At 42.5% G+C, this 19,792-nt stretch overlaps 2 protein-coding genes across 2 annotated transcripts; one reads left to right on the forward strand and one right to left on the reverse strand.

The window, feature by feature from the left end:
• Positions 1-1,956: 1,956 nt before the first annotated feature.
• sec23a (Sec23 homolog A, coat complex II component) lies at positions 1,957-19,465 on the reverse strand. The gene is made up of 20 exons (XM_028992615.1): positions 19,367-19,465; positions 17,596-17,824; positions 17,358-17,415; positions 17,154-17,240; positions 15,621-15,857; positions 14,628-14,707; positions 14,295-14,439; positions 13,921-14,079; positions 13,706-13,821; positions 13,354-13,477; positions 13,121-13,201; positions 12,902-12,991; positions 7,651-7,757; positions 6,771-6,924; positions 6,194-6,271; positions 5,224-5,385; positions 4,404-4,490; positions 3,362-3,517; positions 2,940-3,005; positions 1,957-2,849 (listed from the first exon to the last, which is right to left on the reverse strand). The coding sequence occupies exons 2-20, from the start codon at positions 17,814-17,816 to the stop codon at positions 2,760-2,762; spliced, it is 2,298 nt and encodes a 765-aa protein (XP_028848448.1). The 5' UTR covers positions 17,817-17,824; positions 19,367-19,465; the 3' UTR covers positions 1,957-2,759.
• Positions 8,695-12,118, forward strand: LOC114797666 (adenosine receptor A3). Its single transcript, XM_028992626.1, has 3 exons — positions 8,695-9,710; positions 11,417-11,570; positions 11,893-12,118. Exons 1-3 carry the CDS (start codon positions 9,020-9,022, stop codon positions 12,095-12,097), a joined length of 1,050 nt encoding a protein of 349 aa, XP_028848459.1. The 5' UTR covers positions 8,695-9,019; the 3' UTR covers positions 12,098-12,118.
• Positions 19,466-19,792: the final 327 nt, after the last annotated feature.

Raw genomic sequence — 19,792 nt, forward strand, 5'->3', positions numbered from 1 at the left:
GCGACGGTGCCTTGCTCTGTGGCACCTTGGCAGCTCGGGATTTAAACTGGTAACCTTCTGATTACGGGTGTATTAAAACATGCCATTTTTGGAGAAGCTTGGCTCAGATACTTGCTCTAGCTAATTTGTCCTGTTTCCAAGACATCAACTGCATGTCTACAATGTCTATCGTAACCAAATAAACAGATTTAATGAACTCAGTTTTAATGTTGTGTCACATCATTGCTTTTATTTTTCAAACCAAACCCTCCAAAGCATTAGTATTACACAAAATCCACCACATGATGTGGGGCTTTTCAAAAAGGAAAAAAAAAAGCTGCTAATCTGGTTTAGACAGAGGCGCTTGACATGTCAGGGTGTAAAATATGTATGATTAGAACCTCATTTCACAGTCGAGTAACAACATTATACATGCGGTTATAATTCCACTTGAGTGTGTGTGTGTGCATGTGGCAGAGTAGATTATTAATGTAACTACTTGCATCATGCTTAGGAGAAAAAAATAAAAATGTAAATGTAAAGAAATCCTCCACATTTCATTCTACCCTGTTCCCCAACATCAGACTTAAAGTAAAGGAGTGAAAAAGTGACGCACAGCACACGGTGACACAACAAAATGTGTCCTCTGCTTTTAACCATCACCCTTAGTGAGCAGTGGGCAGCCATGACAGGTGCCTGGGGAGCAGTGTGTGGTGTCGGCCACCACTGAAGTGGCGGCAATATGTCAATATGTTTCAGTCGTATCAGTCGTACATTGCCACCGTATGCCGCTGCTTCTGTTTGTTCTCTCCGAGACAGGCGCACAGACCCCCTCTAGACTGAAGTGAAGAGACCACCAGATAAATGCTGGTTCCTGGCAACTGCTAAACGATGACTTGGCATGAAACGAGAGGGTCACCCCAGCCACCACCACCGTAACAACTAAACCTTCAAATGGACCAGTAGCATCATAATGGATATAAAATGTACACCATGACACTGGACTAAAAAACTACTGTCCAGTACCTCCAAACATGGACAGATGATCTATACTACACTTTGGACTTCTCCACCTCTACAACTGTAGGACTTTTTCTCTTATTGGACAAATCATCACCAATCTTGCACTGACTATTTGCAGGCTCATTCTACCCTGGAAGGGCGTCCCTCTCTGTATCACTGCTTCCCAAGGTTTCTTCCTTTCTTTCACTCCTAGAGATTTTTCTTGTGTGCAGAAGGGTCAAGTGAGGAGGTGTCAACCGTAGGGCCCATCAAAGCCCATTTATGTGATTATGGGCTATATAAGAAATAAATGATGTTGTCTTTCACGTGCCTCTCTATCTTTCGTTGAAGCTATTCGTCTAATCAGAGGAATGGAAGCCCCTATGTATTCTGTTCTAGATTGATGAGTTTTGCCTTTTCTCCTCTCAGTTTCTGATGACGGTGTATCCACACATATACACACACACACACACACAATCAGTAAATCTGATTCACCACACCAGCTGCTAAATCTCCCGTTTCTTTCTTTTTTTTATGTTTTTTTGCTGTGTCAGAAGTCCCTAATGTATGCCAATAATATTTATAAAAATGTGTGTGGGGCTACCCAAGATGTAGCACATGGGGTGTTTTTCTGAACCCTCTCATTGTGTGGGGAGTTTCACCGAGACGCTGTGTACAGTCACAGTGCCACGGTTGTAACGTGCTGCTCTCATGTGGTTGCTCGAGAGAACAGCCCCGAGCACAAAGCTTCAGAACCTGTTAAGAGGTGCATTAGCACTGACAAACAAAACGCTTTTTTGGTTTTGGCCTATTTTCAGGCCTATTTGGCCTATTTTCAGGGAAAAAAAAAAGGCCTGACAAAATTCAAACAACCCTGGCAGAGACTCAGTAAACCGTTTAACACAATTACATGTAGATTAGATAATTAATTATAATGGAACTTGACTCAAACAGAAAGCAGAGCACAGAGACATTGCGGCAACTGAAGGGCATTTTATTATGAAACCTACGCCGTAATACTGCTGGAAAGAACGCATAAATACATAAGCCTTTAATACGCTCAGGGAGGCAGCATCATATCTAGCAAGTCTGTTTGTTCGGTGGAAACTATCTGATATGAAATCTGCTAATAAGTGACAGAGAAAAAAAAAAAAAAAAAAAAAACTATAAATAATAGTTTTAGAGCTGTAGACCACAATGGAACGGCTGCAAACGCAATTATTTCAAATATCCACCATGATATTTCAGAGCAGGTTTGATTTTTTGCTGTCACATCTTGAGCATCTATTTAGTTATGTTCATAATAGAAAGGTCACATACATTTTGCTACTGTACAGGTGTTGAAAATGACAAAAGAACAAAAAAGGAATCATGCCCTTGGGTATGATGTTTGTGATTTTTTAAAACCTTTTGCCCCACCACTCACATTCACAAGCTTTTTTTTTCTCCTGTAATTAGTGTCTCAACACACAGATTCATATCTAAATCCACATGTCTGTCACATTCCCGATAACGGTTGCTGAGTGCGGGTGGGTGGACTCTGAGGACTGACCATCCTGCGGCAATAGCTGAAGGTCTGTTGTGACTGGATGTGGGTGGGCTCAAGTTCAATGGGTGAACAGGTTGTCATTTTCCTATATAAAGATTTATGTATATAAAAATACAATGGGGATCCAACACACACGTCTCCAAAAGAAATTGAAACTCATTTTGTTGCACACTGAAAAACTTGGCTAATGCACTTTTTTCCTAAATGGTCATGCTGGCAGCGAGTGGGTTCAGGCGGCACTAGATACCGCCAGCTTCTTCAGGTGATCCATGAAGACCTGCAGGCTCACGTCATCTGTTAGGATGGGAGCCCCAGACTCCTGCACATGAGAACATGGAGTCAGTTGTCAGGTAAAGAAGAGGTTGTGCGTGGGTATCTAAAGACACGGACATGTTAAGGAGCGCTTTACCTGTCCCCAGGAGTACATGTTGTTGTGGGTCTGAGACGGGTTCACTTTGGAGAGCAGGAAACGAGCCTGGAGGAAGAACAGACAAGCTCATTAAATGTGCCTGAGCAAGTCTACGCCAACTGCTGCCTTGGCAACCTGCTCCAATTGCAGATGACTGTGTGTGGAACTCAAGCCCAATTTTGCCATTAGAGTAAGAGCCACTGTACCCCTTATCTCCCCTCTGCTAATTGGGTCCACAGGTACTAAAGCAATCCCTGGATTAGGTCCCATAGAGTATGTGTGTGAATGTGTATAAAGGTTCCATGGTTCTATGTTGTATATGTGTGATGTAAGTAACAGGTGTGAGAGTTTGTGTGTGTGTGTGTGTGTGTGTGTGTGTGTGTGTGTGTGTGTGTGTGTGAGACTGAGTGAGTTTGTGAGACCTGGCTGCCTCCATGCTCTGTATCGATGTATCTGGGCATGGGGAAACGGCTGTGAAGGATCTCCTGAGCATCGTCCACAGGGGCCTGCAGAAGGTGTCGGAAGTTTTCGTACTCCGGCATGTCCTGGTACCCGGCCTTACGCCACTGAGACACAGTCTGAGGCCAAAACAAACAGAATCATTCCAAGAGACAAAAAACCTACGCGAAAGACAGACAGCACAAAGACGCTGTTAAATAAAAATACAAACCACTACAAGTCATTAACACGACATGCAGTTTAATTCTTAGCGCTTGCCAATTATCCACAATACATCAGGTACCTCATTTCATTTTAAGTGCTAAATGGTACCATCTGTCCTCTTATGAGCAAATATATCCTCATCCACAAGCTTCTCAGCTCACTTGTCATATTCAGCACCTTGAGTGTGTGAATGCATTCTCTTGCAATTAAATGGAGAGAAAGTGTGCGAGATCTCTCCACAATGGGATTTACACAAGTGTGAATGGGAGTCTTCAGGTTTTTAAAACACGGACCAAGACATGCAACGTGCTGGAGCTAAAACCAGGGCCTGTAATTAGCAGTCACAGGATCCAGTCGAACATTGATCCAGTTTAATCTGGAGGTACAGGTCAGGACCACAGGCTCAGTTTTTACTGTTCCTCCCTGTCACCTCTTGTTTTTGCACACTCTAAATCACCTAAAGCCTGAAGGTGGAACCAAAGTCGTAACACTACAAATGGATAAAACAAACATACAAGCCACCAAATAAATGAATTAATGTCCATAAGCATATGCTGAATCTACATTATAAATTGTGCTCTGTCCCATTTAGGAGTCTGGGTAATATCTGAAGAAAACCCTGCATGAGCTTGGTTAAACTTCTGCCTGAGAAATCTACCTGAGACAGATGAAATATTTCATTAAGTATTGATCAAAGCAAAACGTGGGGTTAATTAAAATTCATCAATAAGGTACATGTCTCAGTTTACATCAATACAAATAAAATCCCTGAGGAAATTCATTTAAAATGTCCTGCTTTACCTCTCCATGGTAGATGAGAATCTGGAAGAAGGTGTCCATGAGAAGGATTCGGTCAGGCAAGATACTGCTGCTGTCCAGCAAAACAGGCTTTAAAAAAACAAACAAACAAAAAAAAAAAAACGGGAAAATAGCCAGTAAGGATATATTTTCAATAATATTTTAGGCACAAATAAAATCAATCAAAGCAGTAGCATTTCTTACATAGAGTACATAGAAACCAGAATGCTGCTTTCATTAAACTTATAACCCACAGCTAAGAAGTGTTGGAAAAAAAAATCTGTCTTCTGGTTACAGCTCTGAGCATAAACAGATCTCAGTTAAATGTGTAACCTTGAGTAGTAGTAGCCTAGCGGGTTAGACACTCCCCTATAAAACCAGAAGATCACAAAGTCAAAGGTTGAAACCCCACTTACTATCACTTAACCCTGAGTGTCTACAGGGGGACTGTCCCCGTCACTTCTGATTGCAAGTCACTCTGAATTTCTGCTAAATGGCCTAAATGTTAATGTTTTCAGACATGCCAGTCACATGTAAAAAAGCCTGAAACAGTGAAAAACATTATAGCTGGGCCTTAATTAAAACACAAAATAATGTTTCTGTTTCTGGGAGATAAGTAGGTACAAAACTGTCCTTCAATGAATCCAGACGCTGAAAAAGGAGAGTCAATAACACGTAATTGGTGTGTATAAGATTTAGAATTAGGCCATTAATTATTGAAAGTCATACTATTGATGACTACTTTTTACTTGTACGCAAGTAAACTTGCATCCTCCACCCACCTCTGCATGTATTATTTGTGTTTGTGTGAGTGGCCCCTCACCTCTGGCGGCCCGTTGAAGGAATATGCGTAGAGAATGGGCTGGATCATGATGAGAGACTGGGTGAGGTCCTGCCTCATGAACTGGTGTCTGTAGTAGGAACTCTCATCTGGGCTGTTGTTAAACACTTGAAGGAACGGAGACCTCCTCAGGTGAAACATGAACTGCGATTAAAAAAATAATTATTGCTATTTAGTGACTAGGGGGTGTGTATTGGCAATGATCTCATTATACGTATCAAAACACACAGGTCACAAAACGATTAGATCATGATACTGTACATAGTGTGCGATATTCTACACTTCACTGAAAATGTAAAAACAGAGCTGAAATACAAGATGCTGTGATCTGTCTATCATGTTTTGCGATTTCACTCGCAAAAGTGAAATGTCAAGCAGTAACTCAAAGTACCCAGCTGTACAGCGCCATCTAGTAGAGTAGAGGATGTAGTCGCACTCTGATTCTCATCTCTAAATTTGTATACAAAAATATCAATATTTGATATTCCATGTATCGATACAATATCACGACATTAAATTTTCCAATATATTGCTGTTTCGAAATGTTGTAACTATTAGTCCCGATTGTTTTGTTGCTACAAGAAACACAGCAACTTCTTGTAATGTAGGGCCAGTATTGTATTATTTTGTTTATCTAGACTAAAATCACAGCGAAACCAGAAAATCATTGGAAGAATTCGGACGATTTGAAGATTTGTAAAGATGCAGAAAGAATTTGGTGTCTCCCAAACAATACAAATATTGTGCACAAGTTCTGCCCACAGACAGATCTCTGTCCACGGGCCATTCTCTGGTAAACATTTATGAAATTAATGATTACTGCCCATAATAGCAAGCTGGACAAACCTGGATGCAGCAAAACATGCCAATTAATCAATTCAAGAAAATTTTAAGTATCTAGCTCAAGCAGCAAGTCTGGCTAAATAATAGTTTTTTAATAAAAATGTTTTACCTGCGGGTAGAGGGAAAAGGTTTCAGAGAAGCGGAATGAGTTGGGGTCATCTTTGTGATAATCTCCAAATTTCTGACACTGGAAGAGACAGAATTTTCTCCCTTTTAGCCACACCGACAAAGAAACCAAAAATAATTAAAAATGCAGGTCAAAATGCACTGAGCCCACGTGCCCTGGTTCTGACCGAAGGAACAAACTTAAATGTAATTATCCCTGTAGCTAGACAACGTTATCTCTGTTGCCCTTATATACTTGAATTCTCAGACCACAGTTAATTAAATAAGTCCAGTTTCTATGCTGTTTTTGGCCGCTCAGGGTTACATAACATTAACCTTGTCCACATGAATTTTCCAAAAATATGACTGAAGATTTATGCTGAGCACTAACACAATGAAAAAGGGAAGCTTCTAGTAAATACGTAACGCTTGTTTCATTATTCACTTAGGTGCCATTACTGAGGACACTGTAGGTTCATCCCAATTATAAAAGAAGAAGGGGAGAAAAAAAAAAAAAAAACAAAAAAAAAAAAGACAAGGGACATTTCAACACATGGATGCAAAAGGACGGGTGGACCCACCAGGCGGATAAGCTGCCTGTCCAACCAGCGCAGGACGTCTGGACCCTCCTCTGACTCGGCACGATACACGGCTAACCGTGCCATCAGGATGGCTGATGCCTCCTGGTCAAAGGAAGCAGCAATGCTCTGGATCTGAGACTGTGCATCTGCCCAGCTGGGGAACAGAGGGAACAATAAGGGTCTATCTACAGTGTTTTTTTTTTTTTTTTACATTTAAATACACATTTACATGTATGACATTTAGCAGATGCCCTTATTCAGAGCCACTAACAATCAATAGTTAGAGGGATAGTCCCCATGGAGACACTCAGGGTTAAGTGCCTTGCTCAGGGATATAATTGTAGTAAGTGTGGTTTGAACCTGTGACTTTGTGGTCACTATATTAATAAGAATACTGGCTATGCAATATTAGCCTTGCTGCATTTTTACACACAGTTCAGATGCAGATCACAAGCCAAGGGCAACTGATGAATGTCACATCAGATCTATAGAGATGAGTCCGTGCCAATTAATTAAAAAGCCCTGAGCTTTCCAATTTATTAGGCTTTATTAGGCATTCCTGTCACAGCCAGGATGTTTTCAGCTTTCCTTGCTTAATCAATTCCAGCAGGAACTGAATATGTTATCTGCACCTTGGATCCTTGTTCTTTTGAATTCGCTGTTACTGCTAGAGAGCGGAAGCAAAGTCTTTTTCATACTCTTCTTTCTGCTGAATTTATAGCTCAATATAACTATAACAATATAGTTCAGGGAACATCTGAATATGCTGACTTTAAAAATGATCTGGAATTATTATTTTCACACCACCAAGGTGAGGTTGGGGCTATTACTGCATCGGATGATGTTGTATGTGCAAAACAGGATTTTTAAGGAGTCATACTTCCTTGCGATGGTGGTGACACGAATACGTCTCTGTCCACTGGAGTGCTGGTACTGTGTGACGTACTGGACCGCGCCTCGACCGCCCTGTGGTATGGGAGCGTTGTGCTGAAAACAAGGCAGAAGGACAAAACTCAGAAAAAATACTGAGGGGGGAAAAAAATGCTGAAGCAAAAAAAGCACCCTTTTCAAGAGACACGTGAACATGCAGCTGATCGTCTGGTCTATGTTTGCAGAAAGCTTCCTTTCTGGTGTTCTACAGGATGTAGCCAACAAAGAAAGAAACCGAGGCATCACCTGATCTCACATTTCAGATGATTTAGTCTCAGATTAAGATTAATCAGTCTCCTTTTGTCCCCCAGACAATGATCCACCATTTCAGACAAATGATAAAATGCTAACTGAATCATCTTGAACAGGGAGACATGTTGTAAACCACGAACACGTGAACGCAAGTGACAGTAAACCTTCAACATGTTTGTTCTTAATTAGACTAAGCAGTAAAATCAAGGTGATATTGGGAAGGTGGGTTGCACATGGGAATACTTATACAAATAAATAAATAAATAACATAGTAATAAAAAAAATTAAAATAAAAAAAGAGCTTTAGCTCATTAGTAGCCAACCTACCTAACCCACTCCTCTAAGCAAGGCTCAGAAAAACAACAGGACGTAATTGGGGGAGTCAGGGAGCTTAGTCCACAGCAGAATGGCCCCATAATTAACGATTAAGGCTTAAACAGAATTAAGAGAGTCATGCTTCTTGCCAATTACCCCCAACTGCACTTCGGTGCAAAATATCTCATTACGTTGGCAGTGGCAGTCCTCACCAAAAAGAGGATATTGAATGTTTGCCGAGCGACCTTGCCACGGACTCCCAGAATGCTCTCTGTCCACACACGGTCCTGCCGCCTTATTTACCCGCACGAGAAACTGTTGCGTGCCTCGGTGTTTGTCTTGTCACGACTGAAGGAAAGTGACTGGAGCACAAAAGGATGTGCGGCGCTTGTTCAGAAGAAAGTTCGGTCTGTGTGAGTAAACATGCATGTGTGTGTATGTGTGTTTAACGTCAGAGAGCGTGTGTGGCTGGGGAGTGAAGCACAGCATGAGATGGACATCTTCCACGGCAGCAGAAGTCCCTGGAGATATTTTGTCACACGCACATATCACGCTCACATCTGCATGAGGGACTAGCTTCAGATAATGGCTCGGCTCAGAAGCTGTGGTTGTGGCAACAACGCTGAGACTTTTTGATTTTTAATTTTTTTTTTTTTTAATACACATGGATCACATCTATTTTGGGACCAAAGGGACACTAATGTAGGCCGTGGGGTGCCGCAACTTTAAGGAACCAGCAGGACGTGACTGAGATGGCCGTCAGCGCGCTGGTATATGCACTCCTGCTGATCGTCTCCAGCGTGTGCTCAGTGTTCGGGAACTCCATGCTGCTTCTGCTGGTCCTGCTCAACAAGAACCTGCGCAGTGACACCCTTCCCCTGACCATTAGCTTCTGCCTGTGTGACCTGGGCCTCGGCCTCTCCACCATGCCGTTTGGGGTTTACAACAGCCTGGCCCAACCAGACCACCACGGCGATGGGCCGCTCTGCCAGGCCAGCGCATTCATCTTCATCCTCCTCCAGCTGGCCTCCATTCACTCGCTCACCTGGACTACTGTGGACAAGTTCACAGAGATCTGTTTTGCGCTGAGCTACACCACCATCTTCACAGAGCAGCGCACGTGGGCGGTGCTCGGCGTGGTGTGGCTCTACTGCATCCTGAACGCGACCCTGCCGCTGGTGGGGTTCGGGAAATACGCCTACATCCCGGGCAGGTTCATCTGTGCGCCCAGCTTCCAGAGGTCCTGCCTGGGATTCAACCTGCTCTTTGTAGTGGTGGGCATCATCGCGCCCATCTTGATCATGTGCTGCATGTACGCATACATCATGTATGTTGCCAAGAAGCAGGCGAGGCGAGGAACATTCATCTGCAACGAGCAGCACTGCTTCTATGTTCCGGCAAACAACTACCTCAGGAGCTCCATAGTCATGCTAGCAACCGTTGGTAAGTAAAATGCCAGCATTCCTGTTTTTTTGATAACTGGGTTGTTGCGTATGAGGAGTGTTTGGTAATGCTACATGCATGCAGTATATTTGCTTTAGTAGTGGCAATGATAGCAGACTACGCATAACATGGAAACTGATGCCCCAGAGTAGAGAATTGGGGGAAACAGAAGGAAAGAAGGGAGGATAATGACACATTTGGTCAGGACAGGGTTTAAATTGTCCTGAATAAGGAAGAAGGGTGTATGAGCTCTGATTGCCATGGTATGTCTCTATTCTAAAATTTCCAAAATTTTCTATATACAAGTATTTAAAATGGACTTATGGGGCTAGGTGGGTACTTAGTTCCTCATCTCCCAGACAGGGGTAACTAGCAAGGAGTCCTTTCTGGTTAAACCATGCGCTACACCTAATTACAGAATTGATGGAAATACCATGGGCTGTTTGATCTGCGCAGCACTCTGGTCCTATTGTTTCGCTTGAGTGCATTTTAGCCTGACATTTCAAAGGCAAACACCACCAATGAGAATTACAGGAAAATGGCATGTAATGGTCCTCTTCATTGAATAGTCATTTTACCAATGCAACCTGGTAGCAGCGATTTTTGCCTTAATGGATGTTTTTGAATGCTTTCAGCCAAACTCGTAATGGGTTTACCTCTATGGAACTGCAAAGTGTTCAAAATGAATTAAACAAACACAATTGTAATGAAATAACCATATGAATAAATAAGAGAATGATAATAGCTACATAAAATTGTGAAATAATTAAGGGATCAGCTTGGCTATCAACCAACTAGTGTGAACTCCTCTCTTACAAAATATATTTAACACGAAGTCACTCCGTTAAATATTTTTCCCGATGGGTAGAGAAAACCGCACAGAATGTGTCATTTATTTTAAATGCACCACATGGCATAAAAGTCAAGTCGGGCTCTGGCTGAAAAAAAACCCTGCATCTGCTTTTTATTATTTTGCACTTGGACACAGGCAGGGGGGCTTGAGGAAAGAAAAAAAAAAAAAAAAAAAAAGGTTGGGAACCACTGATCTAGACGAATGATGCTAGTCCGCCATCCTCCGTGAACTAGTACCTTTTTGCTAGCTGTACAAGCAGCAGTCAGGCGAGCAGGTATGCAGGAAACATAATAGATGAGGATGGATCAGCCAATAGGCGTGCAGATTCCCGCCCGCTGGCACTGATTAAAAGTCATTCTGCTGAAAGGTCACATCATGAAATAAATCGGCCATTGTGAAAAATACCATTTTGAAATATAAGGCTGATTCTGAAAAAAGGACTGTTTTGAATAGAAACTGCTAAAATGTGTTGTTGGGTCAAAATAATAACCAATGTTTATATAGCAGAATGCAATATATTTCACAGCTGTTCAATTATTTCACAATTTTATGGTGGTTTTATGAATCAGTCCTATTTGTTCATGTTTTTTTTTTTTTTTTCATTATGTCGTATTTATTTAATTTTGAACACTTTACAGTTCCATGCCGCAGCCACAGCTTCCCTTCTCTATAAAATCACAAACTTTGAACAAAAACAGTGCAATCCAAAGTGAAAGCCTTAAAATGAATATGCAAAACTATTTTAATAATGTATCCAGATGAGATGAATTTCCGTCTCATCTGAGCGGTCACTGTAACCTGAACATGTCAGTGTGAGGTCGTTCTCATTAAACCCCCTCTGTCTCTCGGGTAGTGTGTCTGCTGGTGTGCTGGCTGCCCTACATCGTCATCTGTTTCTACGAGACGCTCACCGGGCACGAGAGCTCTGAGCTGGTGTCAGCAGTGGCCACCTGGCTCGCACTCTCCACTGCTGCAGTCAACCCCTGGATAAATTCCATGACCCAGACGTAAGCAAAGGATTTTCGTGGCGAACTAATCAGTTCCAAGTGATCTCACCTTGATTGCTTTATTGTCACTATTAACAACTCCCACCTCTGCAACTACAATTTACAGGCTAATCTGTGATTTTGAAGTGATCTAAAGAGTTCATGAGACAGTAGTAAACTAAGGGATCAGTTTAGCAATCGACCAACTAGTGTGAACCAAAAAAACTGTGGATAAGAGAACGGAAAGAATACATATCTATAAATGAGTTAGCTGTAATATGTTCTTCTCTGCATGATAGGATGAGTGGTTCCTCATCTTTTATCCTCTTTCATGCTCTTTCAGGCGCTACAGGGTGGCCCTGCGTAGGAGTCTGGGTAAAATCCGGCAGATGTTCCAGCAGCCTGTCAAGGGCTCTCACCAGAGCACCGCCAACCAGCCTGGGGACATGGGAGACAGCTGCACCTCGGGATCACCGCCTGTTCCTCTCACTACACTGCCTCCACACACAGCTACACCTACACCTCCCATGGAGTTAAGCTCTTGCTAACATCTCTTGGGACTTGAACACAGGGCCGGGAAGAAGAACTCGAACTGCAATGGCAAACGCTACTCTCTGAACAGTACACAACTGATGCTAAAGGACATCACGCCATGATAAATTTTTAAAAACAGACTTTAAATGCATTACGCTTCCAACTGAGCTGCTGCTTGAAACATCTGCCTTATTTTTTTCTGATTAAACATGTAGAAGTGTGTGTTTGCGAGGAGTTTTTAGTGGAATGACAGCCAATTTAAATTAAACAATATCTGTTAATAACAGTACTACAGTTTGGGTGTACAGTACTGCATGTAAAATTCTGGAAAATGTCATACATAAAAATCATATTACACCTACGAACAAAGAACAGTGCAGTTTCATGACAATTTCTGGAACACTTGTGCCCTCTAGTGGACTTTTTTTTTTTTTCACAATTCTGCTTTACTAAAGACAGCTAAAACGTTCATTAGGAACACTGCCAGGTCAGAACTTGTATCTGTGGTGATTCAGATACAAAGAGGATGAAAGATTAAGTGACAACACAGTACCTTACAAAAGGACTTAATGCAACCCTTTCCCAGTCATCTGATGTAATGACTTGGCAGACAGAACCAGGATTTAAGCTGCTTGATCGTGTAAATCATACTTTCACTGAACATCTGAATAGTTATTATATAGAACAAGAAGGCATTGTGAACATTTTCTGTTTAATGGTTTGTCACAATATGGGATTTACTAGGGAGTTCTTTTGAGAAACACACACACACACACACACACACACACACACACACACACACACACACACACACTTACCTGATTCACAACCTCAAAGTAAAGTGCCAGAGTAGTACTAGGATCCAAGCCACAGATCTTCCACTGGCAAGTTCCACCGGTGCCAATTTCCTACAGATACATTACAGTGTCACACAGGACCCACACAGCAAAGCCTAATGAGTTTAAGAGGCACAGAAAAGAACAAAAGAGAAAGACTATGGGCAGTAGACATTTAAAAATGAACAGGAATATGCTCACATTTTCAGACACACATGGCCCTTTGGCATTAAGTGAAACACATGGGCCAATAGCTCCCGATATCTTGATCTCCCGAGAAGTCTAAAAAAAACAAAAAAAAAAGACAAATAAAAACAGGCATAGTTGAGAGTGTGTGTATATGTGTGAAACAAGACTAAGCACAGTCTATTCAAAACCAGACATCCTTAAATTCTGTACCATATTATTAGTGTGAGACAAATCACCAGTTGTACCTTAATCTCTAAGGTGCCAGCAAAGGCCATTTTAAAGGCCCCCTGCACATCCTTAGTGAAGACTCTTTGGAAGGTCTGCTTAAAGAGTGACGTATTGAATGAATCTGCCATCACCATATAACCTCTGTCAAAGAAAACAAATATATATACACATTAATACTGTTAGATAATATTGAAGACATAAATATAGCATAAAGTACAATAAAGTATATACAGTATAGTAACGTCTACTTAGACCATCAATTTATAAAAAGAGCGCTGTGCATGTTTCAACATGTAGTTGAAAATCTCAAGAGTAGTAAAAATGTTTAGACAATGTGAGAAACATTATTACTTGTCTCCTGGGTCTCACCCTGTGTGGTTTGTACAACATTTCATCTCCAGCAGGCCAGTCTGGTCGAGTGCACAGGCGTAAATATCTATGATGTGTCCGTTAGCAGCAGCTCGGTTGGCCAGGGCCTCGTAGTGCTAGAAAATATATTTATAACTTATTATAAATATCACATTTCACACATTTATATACATGTATATGTATATATATATATATGTACACTTAATCATACTCACTTTGGTAGCCTTCTTTACAAACTTGGCATTGTCCTTCTCAATGTCATGCCAGGAGCGTATAGGTGTCTTCAGCTCATCACCCACTACCATGCCAGGGCCCTGGGTGGCAGGCCCACCAATAAAGGTCATGATGCGTGCCCCGGTGTTGGGGAAGGTACACTACCATGAAAGAGAAAAAGGGATGAATGGGTTTTACAAGAATAAAATTTACATATTTATATCATCTATTTAAATAGATTAACCCTTTCCTAAAAAGTACATAAAATAAACAATCAGAAGCAAGTTGAAACCGATTATTTCTGGTTCTCCTGTTGAATTGTGTGTGAAGTTTCCAAAGCAGCATTTTGTTTTCCTTTATCCCAAAGCCGCCTCACCTCCAGCAGGCCCACAGCTATGGAGAGTGCAACTCCCAGAGACCGCAGTGGTCTTTTGCCCTGAGGCACAGGCCAAGGATCCCTCTGCAGCTCACCCAAGAGATCAGTCAGATTCATATCAATCTTGTGAACAGGCTGCAGGAATCTGAGCAACAGAGGAACCAATCAGCAGCCAGCAATAAAAAACAAATATATGAACAAATAAATACAAAGCTAGTAAAAAAATCAATATTTAAGTGGCCAATAACTTTTGATTGTTTGAAGTTCAAAACTGATTTGAGAAATTTGTGGGGAAAAAAAAAGAAAAAAAGAATCCAGGGCATTTTGCATTACCTGTTGGACAATGGAACCTGAGTAGTCTGTGGCCCTCGTCCTGCCTGCTGTCCTGCAGGTTTTGTCAATCCAAGCATCTCCTGCAAATAGTGCCATATTACAAAAAGAAAATTAGTGGAAGCATTACACCATTATCATCTGATAATGAGGTTAGGTCAACTGCAAGCCCAAAACCTTTTCTATAGCTCCTGCATAATAGGGGTGTGTATTGGCAAGGATCTCACGATATGACACGTATCACGATCGCATGGATCGCATTACGATAATATCACCATATATTGTGATACTGGACATACTGCAATATTTTACAGTGCACTGAAGGGCTGTGATCGGTTAGTCTTGTTTTGCGATTTGTCTGAAATGTCAAGCAGTGATTCAAAGTACAGAGTTGGTTCTCATCCTCTCTGACCTCACTAAACCTTGGACAGCACCACCCGGTGGACACATTTTGTATACAAAAACAGCGGTATTTGTTGTCCCTGTACCAATACAATATCACCACATAAAATATCACTTCACAAGTGCCGTATATGCCTCACCTGTCCATCCCCACCAAAGCTGTTAACCAGTTTGTTAAATTAGAGTAGAGTTTCAAAATCTGTTGTCTCTTGGGGTGAGTAAACGGGTGTTTGCAAATATTGACTAAGCTGATAAGCATAACGCAGCTAAATTAGGGTGACCAGATGTCAAAACCAAATTTTCACTATCAATGGTCAATTTTAGTTTGCTTGCATTTATACTTTAAGTTTGTCTTTTTTTTTAATTTCTTCAACTCTGATTCATATGTAAATATGTTATCAACAGATCTAAACATTAAAAACTTTTTCTTTGCTAGCAACACGCTAGCCTGTTTTTTTTAATCATAGCATAAAAGTAAAAATGTTATATTGTTACATATTATTTGGATATGTAACAATCAGAATTATAAGTATATTTTAATGTGCAGCCCTGTCATCACATTCCGATATTAAAACCTCAGTAAAGCTGCCTCACCTGCAGCTGCTTAGCATTCAGATCTTTGGTCCCTCTGAAGACGTAGCTTTTGGAGATGCCCTCACAACCCAGCTCGTGCACCTGCACCATGCGGCCAAAGGTGATGAGGCCAACCAGGGCGGTGGGTGGCAGCAGACTTAGGGACATCTGCAGAGACTCCTTCAAGGCCTGTAGATCCTCATCCTCCATACACGTGTCCACGACATATAGGAAATTCAGAGGCATCTGGGGACCCCTCTGTCTCAAACATATAAAGCTTTTGTTATGTTATATCAGGACAAGGTAATTTTTTATTTTTGAACACTAAAAGGTTAAAAACCTTTCCACTAGTATCACTGCTAAAGACCGTGTGAGAGATAATGGCTATAATCATACTGAGCAGGGAACTTTAACTGTGATGGCAGCATTTCACACTTTTGGCTTCTCTCCACCACCTTAAGTCAGACAACAGGGATGGTTTCAAACTGTCCTAAAGGTTCATGTTGAACACTTTCTTATCAATCACTCTTGTTAATCTCATGAAGCAGCTTTTGAAGATGACAATAGTGAACAAAGCAGCCATGAAGGTAAAAAGATGCAAAAAAACACTTTGCTTTTTCCTGTTACAAAAAAAATACTAAATATGTTTCTTGCATTTCATTCTTCAATATGTCCTCAATCAATGAGTAGGTGCGTCCAAACTTTTGACCCAAACAGGAAAATTATATGGTCAGTTTGTATGCTTTAGAAAAAATATTGTTTTTGTTGCCTAATTAACAGATTAGGGTTGAACAATTTAAAAGATAAAATTTGACATCACAATTGCAATTTAATTTACGATAATTGACTGGATTATGTGTATTAAACACTGTAGCATAATTGTACATTAAAATATGAAATTCGCTGTAACTAGCATACCACGAGTCTTATTTTCTCTGGCTACATGGGGCAAGAGCGGCTGTCAGATTTGAATCCGACCCACTTGCCCGGTCGGCACTGCGCGTGGAGAGCACAGCGCAAGTGCATCGCACGTTCATTCTTTCGAACACACACCCGAAAAACAAAGTGGGAATGGAGATAAGGCTGATCTTATCAGTCTCCGAGTAAGCTTACAGCTCTGCAACAGTAACGTGGCGTCTCTGTACACATGCAAGGAGAGTTTATCATCTTGAGTGGAGGGATCCTGTATGTGTCCCCCAACGCTCCAGACTCTGGCTCACTGACGTGTCTCCAGCCAACCCAGCATGTTTGCACATGCATCCTGCACCAACCCTAGTATTAACCGATGGAGCAGAGTCTAGGGGTTTATAAAACCGTGTTTATGCGATATATAAAACCGTGTTTATTTAGATCGCGATTCCGGTTCAGTTTCGTTCAGCCCTGTAACAGATCCATCCAAAATTTGGAAACTGTTGCCTACACAAAATGTAAAAAATAAATCATTTGCTAACGCCGTGGAAATAATACTAAGCACCCGACTATTGTTGTACGCCTTACGCCTACAGATAAACATATAGTTCACTTCTGCAATTCAATACCTGTGGACTACTTTACCTGAACCACATATTCAATAGTGGAGAACTGAGGCAGCAGCTCAGCAGGCTGATTAACCTCGGATATCCCAGCATACGTGGGTGGGAACTGAAACAAAGACATGTTCACACTCACAACTTATTCAGTGTGATTTCATCATTTGTGACTGAGAATCTACTTTAAGAACAACGACATCCGAACTCTTACTCATTTGAGCAGAATTACCTGGTTCCTCTGATAACAGAAGTTGCAAGCCCACAGTTTCGCTCTGTAATCCACTTGGCTGATTGGGGAAAAACAAGTATTAAAATAAAAAGGAGAAGTGTGGAAAAGTAGAATTTGGAGCATATGGAGCTTGCTGGCAACAGGTGAATTCTAAGCTAACGATCACCAAAAGACCACAACTCCATCTGCCACAGCTAAAGTGTGGTTTATTACACAGGGAAAGCCAACCTCAGCGTACCATAGAGGATTGAGTACAGCTCGACAGGTGGCCCGGCTACACAGCACAGGCTCGTATTGGATGGGGGGAAGATCCGGTCGCTCTTTCAAAGGGGTGAAAAGAGAAGCAACGGGGACGACCATACGTGTGGCCTCCAGGCGACTGGACGGCCAGACGTTCCAGCTGAATCGCACACCGTCCCGGTCCTCATTCTGCTGGATGAACTCCTGAAACGTCGCCATGGCACCCTCTGAAGAGAAGAAAAAAATAAAAGATACTAAGACTTTAACCACAGAATAGCTTGATTGTGTGTGCAGCATGGTGATAAGCATTTATTATGAGCTACAAGCATGGAAAGGTCTAATGGTCCAAACAGATCTCCAGTAACAAGCATTCTTACCGACCTTTGGCTCGCTGGGAATATGTAGATTATTCTCAAAATCAAACAATCGTCATTACCAGATCGCATTCCAAGGTTCGCAGAATCCCATTTTGGGACCATCTTGAGTTCTAACAAGCATCCTCAGTTCCTAAAGCGCCGAGTATTGGCCAGGCTCTAGCGGTCGGTCCTACCAAGGTAGCACCCCCGAATCCTCGTTTTGTGGAACACCCAATGGAGAAGAGCCAGAAACTGATGACGTCAGCTGGCCATGTGGCTTACCTAAACCACCTTTGAACTTCTGGCAGGACTTCATGCCATAAAACTAGAGTCCTGTTTGAGTCCAGACTGTACGACTGCATTGAAAACAGTCCGCGGTTTAGTACATTTATCTCTGGCTGGATGATTGCAACAAGTTGCCCGCCGGTGGTTAAAGGTCTCCAGTTAAATATTTGCTGCCATATATCGATGGCAAAATGACCAAAACGGAACCCCGGCGTTACACTTGAACCCCGCAAAATTGGTTCTGGCCACACATACGAAATAATTTGAGCTGCCCCGAGCATGAAAGCAGCGTTGCAAGCGCGTCTCGCCTTTCTGCTTTAGATGACTGCAGGCCGAATCGACGTGGTGCTCGACTAGCCGACGGCCAGCCGCTCGGCCCGTAAACGTTCAACGACATTAAAACCGCGTCCAGCGACAAGGATCGGATTGTTAAAACGGGTGGGATGCAACACCACAGACGAGCAATCGCACTGTACGATGCGTGTTCCTCGGGGGGGGAAGTGGTGCCGCCAAAGCTAACCTTGCTAAGCCCAGCTTCGTCCCCAAACCGAGAGCAGATTCGGCGTCGTAACGCAATACTCAACTTACCAATTCGACTTCACCCAACAGTACACAGCAGCACAGCGTAGAAAGCTGACTGCTACCGCGGAGTCTGTTGTAAAGCATCGGGACGGGGGCTGTGGCTAAATCCCACACACCCCCGCGGAGAAACCGCCACCCCTGAAACGACGCGGAAAGGGGTGCGAGAAACGAGTCATGGCCTTAACAGAAAATAACTGGGGTAGGTGCGTGTTTTTAGTGGCCTTTCGTAAAGTTACACTTCGGAATGCCACGCTTACCATGGCCGTGTACCGGCCCCCAGATCTCAAGCCAGTTTACCAGGGAGCACGTAACACGATACCGATACGACGTTGGGGTCAGGAGAGCGTTATTGTACACACGAATTTCAGGAGCGAGATTTCAGCGCTGCATCCCGATGGACCGCTAGTCGCACAACGCAAATCGAACACTACACGCATGTGACCCCATTCAGACCAACAACAACAAAAAAAAACACGCGGTGTGTTAAATACGCCTGCAAAGCGGAGTTTCAGACCACCGTCCAGAAGCAGGGTTAAAAACGCGTACCTGTTTGCGTGGGAGGCTTGTAACGTGCCGGCTCTCGCTGACAGCGGTTGCAGTGCGCCACTCAGCCGCCCACGGGCAACATGGCCGCGGACTCCGCTGCCACGTCAAGAGGCGGGACGCCCCGCCCACCGAAGCTCCTGGAGCCACGCCCCGTCAAAAACTTTAGCCTCTTTCCCCGGCCAAGTCCACGTCTCTACGCGATGCCTAGATTAATTTGATCTGGTGAGGCCAGATTTACCCCATTTCGTGCGAAGCATTCCTGGGATCTGTACTAGAGATACACGACATCCACCATTTCCACCCGAACCATTTTAATTTGATTATACTTTCAGCTTCGTTTATTAACGTGCAAAATAGATCAGTGTGTTAAAAGTTCAGCTAAACAACGTGGCTTGGTGTTAATTGTAGATATAAAAATGCAAATCA

The sequence above is a fragment of the Denticeps clupeoides genome, chromosome 1 (genome assembly GCF_900700375.1).
Source record: "Denticeps clupeoides chromosome 1, fDenClu1.1, whole genome shotgun sequence".
NCBI lineage: Eukaryota > Metazoa > Chordata > Actinopteri > Clupeiformes > Denticipitidae > Denticeps > Denticeps clupeoides.

Excerpts from the sequence above, each read along its gene's own strand:
- LOC114797666 (XM_028992626.1), top strand. The coding sequence starts at position 9,020 with ATGGCCGTCAGCGCGCTGGTATATGCACTCCTGCTGATCGTCTCCAGC. Across the intron at positions 9,711-11,416 it reads AGTCATGCTAGCAACCGTTG|TGTGTCTGCTGGTGTGCTGG; the intron begins GTAAGTAAAATG and ends TCTCTCGGGTAG. Across the intron at positions 11,571-11,892 it reads ATAAATTCCATGACCCAGAC|GCGCTACAGGGTGGCCCTGC; the intron begins GTAAGCAAAGGA and ends ATGCTCTTTCAG.
- sec23a (XM_028992615.1), bottom strand. The coding sequence starts at position 17,816 with ATGGCGACGTTTCAGGAGTTCATCCAGCAGAATGAGGACCGGGACGGT. Across the intron at positions 12,992-13,120 it reads GGCCATGTGTGTCTGAAAAT|GAAATTGGCACCGGTGGAAC; the intron begins GTGAGCATATTC and ends ATGTATCTGTAG. Across the intron at positions 7,758-12,901 it reads ACTTTGAGGTTGTGAATCAG|CACAACGCTCCCATACCACA; the intron begins GTAAGTGTGTGT and ends CCTTGTTTTCAG.